This window comes from Bombina bombina, chromosome 5 (assembly GCF_027579735.1).
Source record: "Bombina bombina isolate aBomBom1 chromosome 5, aBomBom1.pri, whole genome shotgun sequence".
Classification (NCBI taxonomy): Eukaryota; Metazoa; Chordata; class Amphibia; order Anura; family Bombinatoridae; genus Bombina; species Bombina bombina.
The window spans coordinates 272,255,739-272,277,380 of NC_069503.1; the positions used below are offsets into that span (position 1 = coordinate 272,255,739).

Sequence of the window (21,642 nt, forward strand, 5' to 3'; positions counted from 1 at the left end):
ATAAGTTCATTATGACTAAGGGAAAGGATTACATTTTTAGACAGAAACCTTCTACATGTCTATAAGAAGATAGTGAATGTTTTAACCTGAATCATATGGGTTAGTACACAAGATTTGAGCTAATATAGATAAGACTAGCAATGCCCATTTCATTAATAATTATAGATCTCCATGATACCCGATAGAGGTGGGTGAAAGTAAATACATAATATGGCTAATAGAGGTAAACCGACTATTTATGGGCTCCATATAGTAATCACCTGCTCCAGACATATAGCTAATACCATAGATGACCCCCCCCCCCAAAAAAAAAAAAAAGTTAGAGTACTTTATATATGAAACATATAATAATTCAAAATTGATACCTATACCACAACTGGTGGATTTTGGAGTTTGTTGAATTAAGTTTTGGTCATAGTTTGATTGTTCTTTAACTTTGAATACTATCTGTCTACTACAGCTATATAGCTTATATTGTATATAATAATTGGGATAGATAACTTTACATATATATTTGGGGCTAGCTATACTTGTTCCCCCCCAAGATTGCTCTCAAAGATGACCTATATTAAGAAGAGAGCCAACTGTTTGTTTAATTTGTTTAGTTTGTTTCTTATGTTTCTTACGATATTGCTAAAAAGAATGTTATGTTATTACTTGTTATGGTATCACTTTAGTGAAACTCCAATATCTGTAATTATACTTGCAATCACATACACAATACTCAAGTCCTATACCAACATGTGCCTTATTCATCAAACACATCCCAAACTCTTACAATTTTCTCATGTTGCGATTAAATCGTGACTCAGCCCCACAATTGACCCTCCTGTCCCAAAATGTTTAGGGATTTAACTCGCCATAAAAGAGATCAAAAGCCTTGTCTGATTTAGCGAAACACCATATAGATATACTTTTCCTCCAAGAAACACATTTTAAAATGCATAATATACCCAAATATTTTGGGAAATCCTTTACCACACATTTTCACAGTTCAGGTCCGAACAAAAAAAACGGTGTGAGTATCTTAATACACAAATCCACTCCATTTACACTCAGCAGAAAAGTCACAGATAAAGAAGGACGGCTTTTGGGTCTATCAGGTCTATTATATGGAAGACCCATAACACTCATAAACATATATGCCCCTAATACCAACCAACTCCCCTTCTTCCGTCACATGTTTACAAAAATATTAGATCTAGCTAAAGGCCCAATTTTTCTGTCCGATGATTTTAATGTTCCCTTGCAACCTAATATAGATGGCACTAATGCCAATATTCAAATACCCCGTAAACTCTCCAGGGCTATTTGGAAAGGAATGAAAGATATGAATCTCTACGCTACTTGGAGATTTATGCACCACGACAAAAAAGACTATACTTTCTTCTCTCACCCTAATAAGTCCTACAGTAGACTGGATTAAATTCTCACAAATCAGAGTGGCCTCTCCTATATAAATAGATGCAACATCATTCCTACTTTTTGGTCAGACCACTCGTCTGTTCAACTTAAATTCACTTGGCCTAACACTCCCTTCACCCCATACCAGTGGAAACTTGACGATAGCCTGCTAGAACACCCAGATTCGATCTCCAAGCTAACTAAAACTATTGAGGAATACTTCAACCTTAATACACACTCGATCGATAATAAATACACAATATGGGAGGCGCACAAGTGCGTACTCCGCGGTGAATTAATAAAATTAAAATGATTTCATACACAGACCTATCATAAACGATACCAAGACTTGACGACTTAATATACTCAGTTAGAACATGCACATAAGAAATCTCCATCAGATGCCAACATACTGAAAAATATTCAAGCAATCCGAGAAGAGTTAGATAACTTTCTGGATATTGAATACCAATCCCAACGCAAAAAAACAAATAGTATGTTCTATTTCGAAAACAACAGAGCAGGTAAACTCCTGGCCAGAACATTAAAAGAAAAAAAGATTTAAATCATACATATATGAACTTCATAATTCTCAGGGGAGACCATTGCAAACCACCCCAGAAATACTACAGTCCTTCCATGAATACTACACTTCTTTATATAACCTCAAAAAAGATGACCCCACATCAGATTACCTAATCAGAATGACAGACTATATAAAAAAATACCCACTGCCAATGCTAACCGACAAACAAAAAGAACAAATCAGTAAACAAGTATTGCCTCAAGAAATTCTATCTGCTATGTCGTCATTTAAAGGAACCTTCATTCAGTCGTCGGCCGTAAACAGAAGAGGATGCTCAGCGTCGGATGTCTTGAAGATGGACCCGCTCCGCGCAGGATGGATGAAGATAGAATATGCCGTCTGGAGGACCACTTCTGCCCGGTTAGGTGAAGACGTCTCCCGGTAAGGTGATCTTCAAGGGGTTAGTGTTAGGTTTTTTTAAGGGGGTATTTGGTGGGTTTTATAGTAGGGTTGGTTGTGTGGGTGGTGAGTTTTAATGTTGGGGGGGATTGTAATTTTTTTTTCAGGTAAAAGAGCTGATTACTTTGGGGTAATGCCCCGCAAAAGGCCCTTTTAAGGGCTATTTGTAATTTAGTGTAGGGTAGGGCTTTTTTATTTTGGGGGGGCTTTTTTTTTTGTTAGGGGGATTAGATTAGGTGTAATTAGTTTAAAAATCTTGTAATTTCTTTGTTATTTTCTGTAATTTAGTGGGTTGTTTTTTTGTACTTAATTTTATTTAATTGTAATTAATTGTATTTAATTTAGGTAATTAATTTAATTGTAGTGTAGTGTTAGGTGTAATTGCAACTTAGGTTAGGTTTTATTTTACAGGTAAATTTGCCTTTATTTTAACTAGGTAGTTATTGAATAGTTAATAACTATTTAATAACTATTGTACCTAGTTAAAATAAATACAAAGTTGCCTGTAAAATAAAAATAAACCCTAAGCTAGCTACAATGTAACTATTAGTTATATTGTAGCTATCTTAGGGTTTATTTTATAGGTAAATATTTAGTTTTAAATAGGAATTATTTAGTTAATTGTAGTAATTTTATTTAGATTTATTTAAATTATATTTAAGTTAGGGGGTGTTAGGGTTAGACTTAGGTTTAGGGATTAATAACTTTATTATAGTGGCGGCGAAGTTGGGGGCGGCAGATTAGGGGTTAATAAATGTAGGTAGGTTGCGGACACATTGGGGGCAGCAGAATAAGGGTTTAATAAATAAAATGTAGGTGTCAGCGATGTTGGGGGCGGCAAATTAGGGGTTCATAGGGATAATGTAGGTGGCGGCGGTGTCCGGTGCGGCAGATTAGGGGTTAATAATATAATGCAGGTGATGGCGATGTCGGGGGCGGCAGATTAGGGGTTAATAAGTGTAAGATTAGGGGTTTTTAGACTCGGGGTTCATGTTCGGGTGTTAGGTGTAGACATAAATGTATTTTCCCCATAGAAATCAATGGGGCTGCGTTAGGAGCTTTACGCTGCTTTTTTGCAGGTGTTAGTTTTTTTTCCAGCCGGCTCTCCCCCATTGATTCCTATGGGGAAATCGTGCACGATCAGGTTTTACCAGCTCACCGCTAACGTAAGCAGCGCTGGTATTGAGGTGAGATGTGGAGCAAAATTTTGCTCTACGCTCACTTTTTTGCGGCCGACGCCGGGTTTGTAAAAACCTGTAATACCAGTGCTGTCTATAAGTGAGAGGTGAGCATAAACTGCTCGTTAGCACCGCACAGCCTCTAACGCAAAACTCGTAATCTAGGCAATGGTTTCTTCATGCTTTTTGGTACTTTATAATAAAGATGTGTATATCTTTATCATAAGTTTACAATGAATTGACAGGAAGGTGAGGGTGGCAATTAGTGCTCCTGAAAATTAACAAGATATCAGATCTCTGGTTATTTTTCAAAATGTCCCCCAATGTAAATGTAAGGTTCCTTTTGTAATAAACAAGAATGTAGCAAGTTTATTTTGTAAAAAATAACTGTACCAAGCAGATTTTAGGGCTTAAAGTGAGGGGATGTGGTTAGATAGCAGTCTATGGGGACTGTGTGTTCCCTGTAAATATAAATGTATATGCTTATATACATATATATTTATGTGTTAATATGTGTATATAGACATAAACACATAAATTTATATGTATATAAGTATATACATATAAATTTCCACTTTGCTGCCCATCGTCTATGGAAGCGAGCTCTTGTGAGCGCAAAGCTTCCATGCAATCCAAACGTGAGGTTGTGTTTGCATTGTGGCTAACTTGTAATACCAGTGCACATTTGCGTGCGCTGGTATTATTGAGTGGAGCGCATATATCGTGCTTGCCAAAGCATAATTTTGCGCTCCACTAGTAAAATCTGACCCTATTTTGGGCAGTTATAAGATTGTGGTGTTAAGACTACAATATTATTGGTGACATCACACGCAACAGAATATCAATATTAAATAAAGAATAGGTTTCACAAAACTGATTTAACAGGTGAATAAAGAGCAGATTGAATAAAAAGAAAGAGTAATAGAAGAAGAGACGGCAGCGTGAAGGAAAGCAGCTTAGTGCTTGGAAATCCAGCGCACACGGAAGAGAGAAAATATAAAACAAGGAGAAAAAGATAATTATATGTTGATTATGGAGCACAGAGGTTTTATTTCCTAATTGAAGGTGCAAAAAAAGTTGTCATAATGTAACGCTTAATGGAGCAACATTTTTCAGTATCCTTAGAAATGTTTTCAATGCAGCTGTATTAAAAAGGCTGTTACTGGTGCAGTGACACACGGGCATTACTGGTACTGTGAAAAATGACTTACTAATGAAAAGCCAAGACATGCACGCTATTGTAACAACACTTAATTGCTTGACAATTTAATCCTCCTTTTGTCTTGACACAGTTCTCAAAATCCTTTTTCCTTGATGTAATGTAACTTCAAATGGAACAATGCTGACTTAGTAGTGATTATATACTGCACAATGAAGTAGGTAGCAATTTACCGCGCCAGTGGTTTACCTTTTTTCCTATAGAAAACTGTCTGACCTGAGATGGCACAATGATTCCTATTACCAGTGCAGCCCAGCAGCCTATTTCTATTCATATGTTAATAAACTTGAGTAGTCTGTTCTGTACATGCGGCTAGATTTTTAATTAATATTTCATATCACACTATGTAATATCCTATAAACCAAGCCAAAACTGTATTGCTTTAGTCTTATCTCCCCAGCACTGAAGATATTCACCCTGTTCTCAAAGTGTTTGAGAAAAATACTATAACAAATGTCTGTATATAAAAGTATAGCAATTTACAGTATAACATATGCTTCTCTAGATAGAGTAACACATATATTAGAAGTCAAGTTCTATAGTGCAAACTAAAATGTTATTTGACCCAGATTGCCATCAAATTATACAGAGGATCTCTAATTGTTTCCAAAGTTAATAATCCACTTCCTACAAAAAAACAAAATTCTGTCTGAATTAAAGGTACATGAAACCCATTATTTTTGTTCATGATATAGATAACACATACACTTGTAAACATTTTTAATTTATTTCTATTATCAATTTTGCTTTATTCTCTTCATATCCTTTCTTGAAGGGGCAGCAATGCACTACAGAGAGCTAGCTGAACACGTCGGTAAGCCAATCACAAGAGGCATATATAAGCAGCTAGCTCCAAAAGTCTATCTAGATATGCTTTTCAACAAAGCATATCTAGAGAATGAAGCAAATTACATAAAATAAATACATTGGAAAGTTGTTTTAAAATGCATGCTCTATCTAAATCATGAGAGAAAAATCTAGGGTTTTGTGTCCCTTTAATTCTCACATGAGCATCTATGCTAATTAGAAATAAGAACACTAACATCTTTTCCATTTACCTTTGTATCACAGATGTCTACTGTTGTGTATTAGACATTTCCCTATAAACAGTGCATGCAACAAAACTGAAGAGACTACACCTCCTTAACCACAAATCCAGTCCTTTAAAAACTAACTCCTAATCTCTACATATACTGTATGTACCTACTAAATGATGTTGGGGAAACGTTAATAAAAAAAGAGTCTACATGACCTTTCTTGTCCTCCTACCCACTAGTCCACTGGTGTTGCTTCCATTGTAGAAGCAATAAACAGTGGCGTCACTAGGGGGGTGCGGGGGGTGCAGGCCGCACCTGGGTGACACCCTCCAGGGGGTGACACCAAAAAAAAATATTTTTTTTTTAAATTTTATTGAAATTCAAAGAAATACAATGTTGAGATACATAGATTATTTTATTAGAGGCTGGCATTTGTGAACATTAATGGGACTGGGGAAGTTGTAGACACACAATTTTTTTGCTCCTTGAGCCAGTGCTGCAATTTCAACAAATAGTTTTCCCGGCTGCTTTTGCTTGTTTGTACTTTGCTCCTCCCCTGCCCAATTTCACTATGAATGTTGTGGGTGTGCCGTGGGGCTTGCAAAGTTGCGCTGCTAGCCTAAACCTGCCTGCCTATCTGTGCTCACTGCTCAGTGACATGCGGCCCAGGGCTGTGCACTGACAGACTTGGAACAGAGTCAGAGAGCAGAATTTTCATAGTTTGCGCGCCTAAACCTTTTCTTCAGTGATTTATTTTAGAGTGCTCTGTTTATCTTTCATCTGATGTTCTGCTGAGCCAGGGAGCAGCTCTAGGCATGAGCTTCATAATTAATGCAGTGCAGTTTACATATTTTGTATGTGTGTGTGTCTGAGTTTTTGTGTGTCTCAGTGTTTTTGTGTGTTTAAGAGTGTTTGTGTGTGCATCTGAGTATGTTTTTAAGTGTGTCTAAGTGTTTGTATGTGTGTTTGCCTGTGTTTTTGTGTGTGTCTGCTTTCTGGGGGGGGCGACACCATGACTTACCGCACCGGGTGACACCAACCCTAGTGACGCCACTGGCAATAAATTAAGCTGATCTGAAGCTATAACTTTAGCTTCTATAAAGAAAATGTAGAGAGAATGGGCGTGCCCTCACACTGCCATATCTCAGCCTTTGCTCAAGTGTTGGGTACAGCATTTGATAGAGATAAGGTGTTTTAATGGGGCTTGTTTTTTGCCTCTTTAACAGCAATGGAATATGGATAGTAAACACTATAGTGGTGAGTTCAAGTAGAGAAATTACATTTAGTGAGCACTGAATTTCCATTTTGTTATACAGAAGAAAACTCTGGCACTGACACAATGTTTTTCCATAGCAATTACATTTGGAAAACTACAATTGAGGAGAAAAAGTTAATAATAAAATCAATGTTTCAGACAGGAAAAAGCCAATGTCTAAACTTCTATGGGACTGTTGGACTATAGCTTCGTCTTTCTTTCTTTCTTTCTTTCTTTCTAATTTCCCAACTCCATGAGAAAAACAAATCTATTAAAGGCATAGCCAAGGGATTAAGGATTTTGAACCTAGAACCTTGTCAGCCGGCTTGTGCATATCATTAAGGTTTAGAATATCTCAGTTAGATTTCTTATAAATTCCAATAGAAGTCAGTCAGTCACTCTATACCTAAGCTATGCTGGCTCTTGAGTATGTAGCCATTTTCTGTTATATAATTATTGTTTATAGGCAATTAGCCATTTAGCCCATAAAAGATAAGTAACATTTCTAAATAAGCAAAATCACAAAATACATTTTACCACTCAATTTAGATCTCATTTATATACATCCTTGTTGAACTAAGGAATTTACTGCAAATATGTTTGTAATTTAATTTCAAAAAAGTACAGAAGGCAACCGAGATGATTGTAATTTTTAAGGTTATAGCTGTTATTTCCTAAACCACCAGCCAAGTTTAAACTATCACCTAGATTACGAGTTTTGCGTTAACAGGTGTGCGGTGCTAACGAGCAGTTTATGCTCACCGCTCACTTGCAGACAGCGCTGGTATTACGGGTTTTTAGAAACCCGGCGTTAGCCACAAAAAAGTGAGCAAAGAGCAAAATTTAGCTCCACATCTCACCTTAATACCAGCGCTGCTTACACGTGCACAATTTCCCCATAGGAATCAATGGGGGAGAGCCGGCTGAAAAAAAACCTCCTAAAGTAGCCCCATTAATTCCTATGGGGAAATACTTTTTATGTCTACACCTAACACCCTAAAATGAACCCCGAGTCTAAACACCCCTAATCTTACACTTATTAACCCCTAATCCGCCGCCCCGACACCTACATTATATTATTAACCCCTAATCTGCCGCTCCGGACACCGCCGCCACCTACATTATACTTATGAACCCCTAATCTGCTGCCCCCAATATCGACGAACTGTACATTATATTTATTAAGCCCTAATCTGCCGCCCCCAATGTCGCCGCAACCTAACTACATTTATTAACCCCTAATCTGCCGCCCACAATGTCGCCACCACTATAATAAAGTTATTAACCCAATCAGCCAATAGAATGCGAGCTCAATCCTATTGGCTGATTGGATCAGCCAATAGGATTGAACTTCAATCCTATTGGCTGATTGCATCAGCCAATAGGATTGAACTTCAATCCTATTGGCTGATTGCATCAGCCAATAGGATTTTTCCTACCTTAATTCCGATTGGCTGATAGAATTCTATCAGCCAATCGGAATTGAAGGGACGCCATCTTGGATGATGTCCCTTAAAGGAACCTTCATTCGTCTTTAGTCGTCGGAAGAAGAGGATGCTCCACGTCGGATGTCTTGAAGATGGACCTGCTAAGCGCCGGATAGATGAAGATAGAGGATGCAGTCTGGATGAAGACTTCTGCCCGTCTGGAGGACCTCTTCTGCCCGGCTTGGATGAAGACTTCTGCCCGTCTGGAGGACCACTTCTGCCTGGTTGGGTGAAGACATCTCACGGTAGGGTGATCTTCAAGGGGTTAGTGTTAGGTTTTTTTAAGGGGGGATTGGGTGGGTTTTAGAGTAGGGCTGGTTGTGTGGGTGGTGGGTTTTAATGTTGGGGGGGGATTGTATTTTTTTTTTACAGGTAAAAGAGCTGATTACTTTGGGGCAATGCCCCGCAAAAGGCCCTTTTAAGGGCTATTTGTAATTTAGTGCAGGGTAGGGTTTTTTTATTTTGGAGGGCTTTTTTATTTTGTTAGGGGGATTAGAGTAGGTGTAATTAGTTTAAAAATCTTGAAATAATTTTATTATTTTCTGTAATTTAGTGGGGTTTTTTTTTTCGTACTTTAGATAATTTTTTTAAATTGTAATTAATTGTATTTAGTTTAGGTAATTAATTTATAGTGTAGTGTTAGGTGTAATTTTAACTTAGGTTAGGTTTTTTTACAGGTAAATTTGTCTTTATTTTAACTAGGTAGTTATTAAATAGTTAATAACTATTTAATAACTATTGTACCTAGTTAAAATAAATACAAAGTTGCCTGTAAAATAAAATTAAACCCTAAGCTAGCTACAATGTAACTATTAGTTATATTGTAGCTAGCTTAGGGTTTATTTTGTAGGTATTTAGTTTTAAAAAGGAATAATTTAGTTAATTATAGTAATTTTATTTAGATTTATTGTAATTTTATTCAAGTTAGGGAGGGTTAGGGTTAGACTTAGGGGTTAATACATTTAATATAGTGGCAGCGATGTTGGGGCGGCAGATTAGGGGTTAATAAATGTAGGTAGGTGTCGGCGATGATAGGGCCGGCAGATTAGGGGTTAATAATATTTAAATAGTGTTTGCAATGCGGGAGTGCGGTGGATTAGGGGTTAATATATTATTATAGTGGCGGCGATGTCCGGTACGGCAGATTAGGGGTTAAAAATTTTATTTTAGTGTTTGCGATGTGGGGGGGCCTCGGTTTAAGGGTTAATTGGTAGTTTATGGGTGTTAGTGTACTTTTTAGCACTTTAGTTCAGAGTTTTATGCTACGGCGTTGTAGTGTAAAACTCAACTACTGACTTTAAAATGCGGTACCAGGCTTGACAGGGAGGGTTTACCGCTCACTTTTTGGCAGACTTGTAATACCGGCGCTATGCAAGTCCCATTGCAAATATAGGATACGCAATTGACGTAAGTGGATTTGCGGTATATCAGAGTCTGGCCAAAAAAGTGAGCGGTACACCTGTACCTTCAAGACTCGTAATACCAGTGGGCGTTAAAAAGCAGCGTTGGGACCGGCCAACGCTGCTTTTTAACCCTAACGCACAACTCGTAATCTAGCCGTATATTTTTTAAATTCTTTATATATAACATCTAATGCAAAAACGAGAAACAAATATAGATTTGTACAATTAATATAGTCCATAATGAAAATACAATGAGCAGCTCATTAAGACCCTGATGGTCGAAACATCCACAATGTGGCAATATATTCAAAAGAGATCTGTTGCAGGAATGAGATTGTGGGTGAAATATTAAAAACTGCTGATATCAGTGTTTGAAGGCAGTCTTGTCCGAAAGGGGTTTTACTATACATCTCAGCTGGTGGCGATCCTTGGGATATTTTCAAAGCGGCATTACTACCTACATTGAAGGTGTAATGTAAATTATTCCTTTAGACAGTATTGTTTGGCAAACTGTTCCAATAACAAAACAATAGTGAAACTAGGACATCAATAATACACCTATAGGACCTGGGGGATTGTGGGTATATTCTACATATGAATACAATGTTTTATTTATATATATTTTATTGTATAATGCTTGAATATGTATTGTAATTATTGCTGTGGTTTTAAAAATCGTGTGTTTTTGCTTTTGGTGTGTTTTTTTTTTTTTAGAAACAAAATTTTGTGTTTGTGATATTAATATTTCATAGAAGACAAGGCACTCAAAGCTCTGCTGCCCCCCTCCTCAAAGGTTGTAGGACTTTTTTTCCACTTAAAGGGACACTATACCCAAACATTTTCTTTCATGATTAAGGTAGAGAATACAATTTTAAACAACATTCCAATTTACTTCTATTACCTAATTTGCTTCATTCTTTAGATATACTTTAATGAAGAAATAGCAATGCACACAGTGAACCAATCACAGGAGGCATCTTTGTGCAGCTACCAATCAGCAGCTACTAAGCATATCTAGATATGATTTTCAGCAAAGAATATCAAGAGAATAAAGCAAATTAGATAATAGAAGTAAATTAGAAAGTTGTTTATAATTGTATGCTCTTTCTAAATCATGAAAGAAAAAAATTGGTTTTCATGTCCCTTTAATATTTTGTTGGGTTATTGTGTAAAATGTTTTTGTTTTGTTTGTGTTTTTAATAACAATTAAAAAGAAAATGAGCTAGCAAAACACTTGCATACAGGTGGGTTGAATTGCATGCATCTCATACCATTTTTTTCCCTGAGAGAAGGGAGAGAAAAGAAGGGGAGTGGAAAAAAAAGAGGGAAAGAAAGGAGTGAAAGAAGGGAGCAAGGGGGGCAGTTTAGAGAAAGGAGTGAGGGGAGGGAGGGGGGGAGGGAGGGAGGGAGGAAGAAAGCAAAAGAAGGGAGAGAGGAAGAAAGGGAAAGAAGAATACACTTTGAAACAATCACTGCCCTTTACATGCATTAACATACAGTAATTACCATTATTCAAGTAATGAAACTTTTTAAGTGTCTGTTTCCTATTTACTCCGTGGGTTTATGAATGCAGAGAAAGCTATTAGTAGCTAACATACATTAGCGCTGAGAGTTTATAATTAGACATCACAAGCTGATCTAAGCAGTGCACAGACGCATCCAGTCTGTTAGCTGCTAAGACCTGCAATAAGCACTGCGCTTGCAAACTCACCACAGCTGATAAGGGGAGGCAGCATATCGGCACAAGGTCTTCTCCTCCAGCCTCACCTTGGAAGCATATTCCCGGTCAAGTTTCTCATCAAGAACGCTTCCACTGCAAAAATGCTAGCGGCTGTAAATTAATTAACTGTTTAAAGGAGCACTTCATGTAAAGAGCGACCTTAATCAGCGCATGTGCCTTGTCTTCTCTGTAAAAGCCTGAACTTTATCGCTTACTGTACTGTACAGATGTGCTGCCCATCCCAAATCTACTTCAAAAGAAGTAATTTTCCAGCCTCCAGTTAAATTTAAAAGACCTTTATTAGTTTCTTACAGGGTCCATCATATCAACCAACAACGTTTCAAACCTATTACAGGTTCTTAATCATGTCATGATTAAGAACCTGTAATAGGTTTGAAACGTTGTTGGTTGATATGATGGACCCTGTAAGAAACTAATAAAGGTCTTTTAAATTTAACTGGAGGCTGGAAAATTACTTCTTTTGAAGTAGATATTGGGGTTTGGCTAACCCTTTCCTGTGCCCCAGAAAAGAAAAAAGAGGTGCTGTCTTTCATCATTTGCATTTAAACATCCCAAATCTACTGCCATAGGCACCGACCTTGTTGGCCTAGGCCATAATATGCCTCTGGACTGCACTGTAACAAACTTTTCTATATTAATAATATGTTTGTTACAGTGTAGTCGCAATATTATAAATATGACAGTGAGAACTTATGGTTTAGCCTTGGATTTTTATTCTAATTTTGGAGTCAATTCCATTCTTTCCATTTTTTCCCCCAATGTGGGAAAACCAGGAACTGACATTTTTTGTTTAAAAACTGATCACAATCTTTCCAAGTCAAACACAGCTGAGATTGTTAAATCACACTAGATTTAATCACCATTTTCCCACAATGCACTTGGAACTCCCGATAATAGATGGCAATTACCAAAATCCCAATTGGGCTAAAGAGGTTAATGGAGTCTGTGTCAGTGTTTTGAAATTGGATAGAGGGTAGACATGTGCATTTCGTTTCGGACAAATTTAGTTTTTGGCCAAATTTTGGCCGATTTGGAGATTCCAATGCATCAGAATTTCCGAATCGGCACCATAACTAAAATTCCCAAAAATTCCGAAAATGAATAAATCAGTTTCCGAATTTTCGGTTCCATTATTTATTCATATTCGGAATTTGTCATTGTTCTAATCTAAAACGCAGTTCCCCAACACCACCAACACTAACTAAATCACTAAATAAAGCTACTAACCCCTAAACCACTGTTCCCTGACATCGCCGACACCAACTAAATCACTAAATAAAGCCCCCCTAAACCTCAGTTCTCCAACATCGACGACACTAACTAAACATATTAACCCATAAACCGCTGTTCCCAAACATTGCCAAATCTAACTAGTCCTATTAACCCCTAAACCGCAGTTCCCCGACATTGCCGACACTAACTAAACATATTAACCCCTAAATCACCAGCCCCCACATTGCAACAACCTAAATTAAACTATTAACCCCTAAACCTAAATTTACTAACTACCTAGTTAAAATAAATACAAACTAACCTGTGAAATAAAACTAAAACATAAGCTAGCTACAATATAACTATTTACTAACTACCTAGTTAAAATAAATACAAACTTACTTGTGAAATAAAAATAAAACCTAAGCTTACACTAATAAACCTAACATTACAAAAAATAGCAAACGAAATTATCCAAAATTGTTCAAATCAGCCAATAGGATTTAAGCAGCTCTCATTCCTATTGGCTGATTTAAATTTTTAAGCCAATAGGAAAGCAATGTTACCTTAATATAAAAGGGGTACCTTGCATTGAATCTTCAGTGTGTGGCAGAAGAGGACCTCCACTTCCTCCATCTCAAACCGATGGACCTCCGCTTCCATGCATCGACCGCTCCGTCTGCGCAGGGATGAAGATTTTTTTTTAATTTAATGGGCTGAAAAAGAGCTGAATGCCCTTTTAAGGGCAGTAAAAGAGCTGAATGCCCTTTTAAGGGCAGTAAAAGAGCTGAATGCCCTTTTAAGGGCAGTAAAAGAGCTGAATGCTCTTTTAATGGCAATGCCTATACAAATGCGCTTTTCAGGGCAATGGCTAGATTAGGTTTTTAATTTACTTAGGTTTTTCTTATTTTGTGGATTTGGGGGGGTGGAGGTTTGTAATGTTAGGGGTGTTTGTTGTAATTTTTTTTAGCAAAAGAGCTGTTAACTTTAGGGTAATGCCCTACAAAAGGCCCTTTTAAGATTTTTTAGATTAGTTTTTTTTTTTTTTTAAACGGAGTATTAGAATAGGAATAATTTTTATTATTTTGGATCATTTCATTTGTTATTTTTTGCAATGGGATTTATTTTTTATTTTTGGGGTGTTTTTTTTTTTTTAGATTAGGCATTTTTTATTTTTAATGGGCCGAAAAAGAACTAAATGCCCATACAAATGCCCTTTTTGGGGCAATGGGTAGATTATTTAGTAGGTTTATTTTGTGGGTTTGGGGGGTTTGTAATGTTAGGGGGTGTTTGTTTTTATTATTTTGCAAAAGAGCTGTCAACTTTAGGGCAATGCCCTACAAAATGCCCTTTTAAGTGCCTTTGGTAGTTTATTATAGATTAGGTTTTTGTTATTTTGGGGTGGTTTTTTTTGTTTTGTTTTTTAAAAATGGGGGATTAGAATAGGAATAATTTTTATTTTTTTGGATAATTTAATTTGTCATTTTAGTGTTTATTATTTTTTGTAATTGTAGTTTTAATTTTTTAGTAATTTTTTTATTTTTAGCAATGTTAGGTTTTTTATTTATAGTAATTTTATGTTTATTGGTGTAAGCTTAGGTTTTATTTTTATTTTTTATTTCACAGGTAAGTTTGCATTTATTTTAACTAAGTAGTTAGTAAATAGTTATATTGTAGCTATCTTAGGTTTTATTTTTATTTCACAGGTAAGTTTGTATTTATTTTTAAATAGGTAGTTAGCTAATAATTGTAACATTAAAGGGACACTGAACCCAAATTTTTTCTTTCGTGATTCAGATAGAGCATGAAATTTTAAGCAACTTTCTAATTTACTCCTATTATCACATTTTCTTTATTCTCTTGGTTTCTTTATTTAAAATGCAAGGATGTAAGTTTAGATGCTGGCCCATTTTTGGTGAACAACCTGGCTTGTTCTTGCCGATTGGTGGATAAATTCATCCACCAAAAAAAACATAATTTATGCTTACCTGATAAATTTATTTCTCTTGTAGTGTGTTCAGTCCACGGGTCATACATTACTTATGGGATATATTCTCCTTCCCAACAGGAAGTTGCAAGAGGATCACCCAAGCAGAGCTGCTATATAGCTCCTCCCCTCACATGTCATATCCAGTCATTCGACCGAAACAAGACGAGAAAGGAGAAACTATAGGGTGCAGTGGTGACTGGAGTTATAATTTAAAATTTAGAACCTGCCTCAAATAGACAGGGCGGGCCGTGGACTGAACACACTACAAGAGAAATAAATTTATCAGGTAAGCATAAATTATGTTTTCTCTTGTTAAGTGTGTTCAGTCCACGGGTCATCCATTACTTATGGGATACCAATACCAAAGCTAAAGTACACGGATGATGGGAGGGACAAGGCAGGAACATTAAACAGAAGGAACCACTGCCTGTAGAACCTTTCTCCCAAAAACAGCCTCCGAAGAAGCAAAAGTGTCAAATTTGGAAAATTTGGAAAAAGTATGAAGTGAAGACCAAGTTGCAGCCTTGCAAATCTGTTCAACAGAGGCCTCATTCTTAAAGGCCCAGGTGGAAGCCACAGCTCTAGTGGAATGAGCTGTAATTCTTTCAGGAGGCTGCTGTCCAGCAGTCTCATAGGCTAAGCGTATTATGCTACGAAGTCAAAAAGAGAGAGAGGAAGCCGAAGCCTTTTGACCTCTCCTCTGTCCAGAGTAAACGACAAACAGAGAAGAAATTTGTCGAAAATCTTCAGTTGCCTGTAAGTAGAACTTCAGGGCACGGACCACGTCTAGATTATGCAAAAGACGTTCCTTCTTTGAAGAAGGATTAGGACATAAGGATGGAACAACAATCTCTTGATTGATATTCTTGTTAGAAACAACCTTAGGTAAAAACCCAGGTTTAGTACGCAGGACTACCTTGTCTGAATGAAAGATCAGATAAGGAGAATCACAATGTAAGGCAGATAACTCAGAGACTCTTCGAGCCGAGGAAATAGCCATCAAAAACAGAACTTTCCAAGATAAAAGCTTAATATCAATGGAATGAAGGGGTTCAAACGGAACACCCTGAAGAACTTTAAGAACCAAGTTTAAGCTCCACGGAGGAGCAACAGCTTTAAACACAGGCTTAATCCTAGCCAAAGCCTGACAAAAAGCCTGGACGTCTGGATTCTCTGCCAGACGCTTGTGTAAAAGAATAGACAGAGCAGAAATCTGTCCCTTTAGTGAACTAGCGGATAAGCCCTCTTCTAAACCCTCTTGTAGAAAAGACAATATCCTAGGAATCCTAACCTTACTCCATGAGTAACTCTTGGATTCACACCAATATAAATATTTACGCCATATCTTGTGGTCAATTTTTCTGGTAACAGGTTTCTGAGCCTGTATTAATGTATCAATAACCGAATCCGAAAACCCACGCTTTGATAGAATCAAGCGTTCAATTTCCAAGCAGTCAGCCTCAGAGAAATTAGGTTTGGATGGTTGAAAGGACCCTGAATTAGAAGGTCCTGCCTCAGGGGTAGAGACCATGGTGGACAGGACGACATGTCCACTAGGTCTGCATACCAGGTCCTGCGTGGCCACGCAGGCGCTATCAGAATCACCAATGCTCTCTCCTGTTTGATCCTGGCAATCAGTCGAGGTAGCAACGGAAAAGGTGGAAACACATAAGCTATGTTGAAAACCCAAGGGGCTGCTAGTGCATCTACCAGCACCGCTCCCGGGTCCCTGGACCTGGATCCGTAACAAGGAAGCTTGGCGTTCTGGCGAGATGCCATGAGATCCAGATCCGGTTTGCCCCAAAGATGAATTAGTTGGGCAAACACCTCCGGGTGAAGTTCCCACTCCCCCGGATGAAAAGTCTGGCGACTTAGAAAATCCGCCTCCCAGTTCTCCACGCCTGGGATGTAGATCGCTGACAGGTGGCAAGAGTGAGACTCTGCCCAGCGAATTATCTTCGAGACTTCCAACATCGCTAGGGAACTCCTGGTTCCCCCTTGATGATTGATGTAAGCCACAGTCGTGATGTTGTCCGACTGAAATCTGATGAACCTCAGTGTTGCTAACTGAAGCCAAGCTAGAAGAGCATTGAATATTGCTCTTAATTCTAGAATGTTTATTGGGAGGTGTTTCTCCTCCTGAGTCCACGATCCCCGAGCCTTCAGGGAGTTCCAGACTGCTCCCCAGCCTAGTAGGCTGGCATCTGTTGTTACAATCGTCCAATCTGGTCTGCGAAAAGTCATTCCTTTGGACAGATGAACCCGTGACAACCACCAGAGAAGAGAATCTCTGGTCTCCTGGTCCAGATTTAGCAAAGGGGACAGATCTGAGTAATCCCCGTTCCATTGACTTAGCATGCATAGTTGCAGCGGTCTGAGATGTAGGCGCGCAAATGGCACTATGTCCATTGCCGCGACCATTAAGCCGATTACTTCCATGCACTGAGCTACTGATGGGCTTGGAATGGAGTGAAGGACACGGCAAGCATTGAGAATCTTTGATAACCTGGACTCCGTCAGGTAAATCTTCATCTCTACAGAATCTATAAGAGTCCCTAGAAAAGGGACCCTAGTGAGTGGTAACAGAGAACTCTTTTCCACGTTCACTTTCCACCCATGCGACCTCAGAAATGCTAGAACTATCTCTGTATGAGACTTTGCATTTTGAAAACTTGACGCTTGTATCAGAATGTCGTCTAGGTACGGAGCCACCGCTATGCCTCGTGGTCTTAATACCGCCAGAAGAGAGCCCAGAACATTTGTAAAAATTCTCGTGGCCGTAGTTAACCCGAAGGGAAGCGCTACAAACTGGTAATGCCTGTCTAGAAAGGCAAACCTTAGGTACCGATAATGATCTTTGTGAATCGGTATGTGAAGGTAGGCATCCTTTAAATCCACTGTGGTCATATATTGACCCTCTTGGATCATGGGTAGGATGGTCCGAATGGTTTCCATCTTGAACGATGGAACCCTTAGGAATTTGTTTAAGATTTTTAAATCTAAGATTGGTCTGAAGGTTCCCTCTTTCTTGGGAACCACAAACAGATTTGAATAAAACCCTTGCCCCTGTTCCGTCCGCGGAACTGGGTGGATCACTCCCATCACTAAGAGGTCTTGTACACATTGTAGAAATGCCTCTTTCTTTACTAGGTTTGTTGATAACCTTGACAGATGAAACCTCCCTTGTGGAGGAGAAGTTTTGAAATCCAGAAGGTATCCCTGAGATATAATCTCCAACGTCCAGGGATCCTGTACATCTCTTGCCCAAGCCTGGGCGAAGAGAGAAAGTCTGCCCTCCACTAGATCCGTCTCCGGAAAGGGGGCCCTGTCTTCATGCTGTCTTAGGGGCGGAAGTAGGCTTTCTGGCCTGCTTGCCCTTGTTCCATGACTGGTTGCCTTTCCAACCCTGTCTGTAACGAGCAGTAGTTCCTTCCTGTTTTGGAGCGGAGGAAGTTGATGCTGCTCCTGCCTTGAAATTACGAAAGGCACGAAAATTAGACTGTTTGGCCTTTGATTTGGCCCTGTCCTGAGGAAGGGTGTGGCCCTTACCTCCAGTAATGTCAGCAATAATTTCCTTCAAGCCGGGCCCGAATAAGGTCTGCCCTTTGAAAGGAATGTTTAGTAGTTTAGACTTAGAAGTTACATCTGCTGACCAGGATTTAAGCCATAGCGCTCTGCGCGCCTGTATGGCGAATCCGGAATTCTTAGCCGTAAGTTTGGTTAAATGCACTACGGCATCCGAAACAAACGCATTAGCCAGCTTAAGGGTTCTAATCTTGCTCAAAGACTCATCCAATGGTGCTGTGCGAATCGCCTCTTCCAGAGACTCAAACCAGAATGCCGCTGGAGCAGTGACAGGCGCAATGCATGCAAGAGGCTATAATATAAAACCTTGTTGAACAAACATTTTCTTAAGATAACCCTCTAATTTTTTATCCATTTGATCTGAGAAAGCACAGCTATCCTCCACCGGGATAGTGGTACGCTTGGCTAAAGTAGAAACTGCTCCCTCCACCTTAGGGACCGTCTGCCATAAGTCTTGTGTGGTGGCGTCTATAGGGAACATTTTTCTAAATATCGGAGGAGGGGAAAAAGGCACACCGGGTCTATCCCACTCCTTACTAATAATCTCTGTAAGCCTCTTTGGTATAGGAAAAACGTCAGTACACACCGGTATCGCGTAGTATTTATCCAGCCTACATAATTTCTCTGGGATTGCCACCGTGTCACAATCATTCAGAGCCGCTAACACCTCCCCTAGCAACACGCGGAGGTTCTCAAGCTTAAATTTAAAATTTGAAATTTCTGAATCCGGTCTCCCCGAATCAGAACCGTCACCCACAGAATGAAGCTCTCCGTCCTCATGTTCTGCAAATTGTGACGCAGTATCAGACATGGCTCTCGTGTCATCGGCGCGCTCTGTCCTTAACCCAGAACTGTCGCGCTTGCCTCTTAACTCGGGCATATTGTATAATACTTCTTTCATAACATTAGCCATATCATGTAAAGTGATTTGTAAGGGCCTTGATGTACTTGGCGCCTCAATCTCACGCACCTCCCGAGCGGGAGACGAAGGTACTGACACGTGAGGAGAGTTAGACGGCATAACTGCCCCCTCGTTGCCTGGTGATAATTTCTTTATCGGTACAGATTGACTTTTATTCAAAGTAATATCAATACAATTGGTACACATATTTCTATTGGGCTCCACATCGGCTTTTAAACATAATGAACAAGCAGATTCCTCTGTATCAGACATGTTTAAACAGACTAGCAATGAAGCTAGCAAGCTTGGAAATTACTTTCAATAAGTTCACAAGCAATATAAAAAACGCTGCAGCGCTTTTAAAAAACACAGTTGAATAACAAAGAACTAATTCAATTATAGTCAACAATTCTTTAAATGTATTAATTAGCAGAGGATTGCACCCATTAGCAAAAGGATGATTAACCCCTCAGTACCCAAAAAAACAGATATAAAATTAATATTAAACGTTTTTATCACAGTCTAACACACTGTCACAGGTCTGCTGTGACTGATTACCTCCCTCAAAAACGAATTTTGAAGACCCCTGAGCTCTCTAGAGACGTCCTGGATCAAGGAGGAAGAAGCAGGAAGACTGTGCTAGAATTTTAACTGCGCAACAAGGCGCTAAAAAAGGCCCCTCCTGCTCATTTACAACAGTGGGAGACCTGATATAACGGTTTCTATGCAGAAATATACGTTAGCCATGTGGAAAAAAAGAAAAAATTCATGCCCAAAAGGATTTATCACCAAAGTACCTCACAAAAACGAATAACATGCCAGTAAACGTTTTTTAAAAACAAACTTCTTTTAATGTCATGCAAAGTTATCACTAAGCCTGCTACCAGTCGCTTCCACTGCAGATAAGGCTTAAGCATTATTTCAGTATTAACAGTATTTTCTCAGTCAAATTCTAGTCCCTAGAAAATAACTCTACTGTGCATACATTCATCAGCCTGATACCAGTCACTACTACTGCATTTAAGGCTGTACTTACATCATACGGGTAACAGCAGTGTTTTCTTAGTCAATTCCATTCCCAGAAAATATTGTACTGCACATACCTCATTTGCGGGGGACCCCGCATGCTATTCCCATGTTCTGAAGTTACCCCACTCCTCAGAATGTCGAGAACAGCCAGTGGATCTTAGTTACGCCTGCTAAGATCATAGAAAAACGCAGGCAGTTTCTTCTTCCAAATACTGCCTGAGATAGAAAAACAGCACACTCCGGTGCCATTTAAAATAACAGCTTTTGATTGAAGAATAATTAAGTAAAAACTCCAACTCCTCCCGCGACCTCCTTCTTTGTTGAGGGTTGCAAGAGAATGACTGGATATGACATGTGAGGGGAGGAGCTATATAGCAGCTCTGCTTGGGTGATCCTCTTGCAACTTCCTGTTGGGAAGGAGAATATATCCCATAAGTAATGGATGACCCGTGGACTGAACACACTTAACAAGAGAAAAAAAAAGTGCTGTCCAGAGTCCGAGCAAAAAAAAAGCTTAGATACCTTCTTTTTCAAATAAAGATAGCAAGAGAATGAAGAAAAATTGATAATAGGAGTAAATTAGAAAGTTGCTTAAAATTTCATGCTCTATCTGAATCACAAAATAATTTTTTTGGATTCAGCGTCCCTTTAATTTAGGTCTATTTTAATTATGTTAAAGTAAGGGGGTGTTATGTTTAGGGGTTAATAGTTTAATTTAGGTTGTTGTGATGTAGGGCCAGTGGTATAGGGGTTAATATGTTTGGTTAGTGTTGCCGATGTTTGGGAACGGTGCTTTAGGGGTTAATAGGTTTATTTAGTGTTGGCAATGTGGGGACGGCGGTTTAGGGGTTAATAGCTTTATTTAGTGTTAGCGATGTAGGCGGAGGCGGTTTTAGATAATTTTGCTTCGGCAATAGGCTCCATATTAGTTATGTTAAAGAACACTGAAACCAAATTTTTTATTTCGTGATTCAGATAGAGCATGCAATTTTAAGCAACTTTCAAATTTACTCCTATTATACATTTTTCTTCATTCTCTTGCTATCTTTATTTGAAAAAGAAGGCATCTAAGCTTTTTTTTTGCTTCAGGACTCTGGACAGCACTTGTTTATTGGTGGATGAATTTATCCACCAATCAGCAAGAACAACCCAGGTTGTTCACCAAAAATGGGCCGGCATCTAAACTTACATTCTTGCATTTCAAATAAAGATACCA

The 21,642-nt window shown here is 38.6% G+C and overlaps 1 protein-coding gene across 1 annotated transcript in view; it reads right to left on the reverse strand.

Moving 5' to 3' along the window:
- The window catches only part of RUNDC3B (RUN domain containing 3B), an 848,400-nt gene that overhangs the window by 98,993 nt on the left and 727,765 nt on the right, over window positions 1-21,642 (reverse strand). The window contains 1 exon segment of the mRNA XM_053713995.1: window positions 5,160-5,166. Within this exon segment, the coding sequence (XP_053569970.1) occupies window positions 5,160-5,166 (7 nt within the window).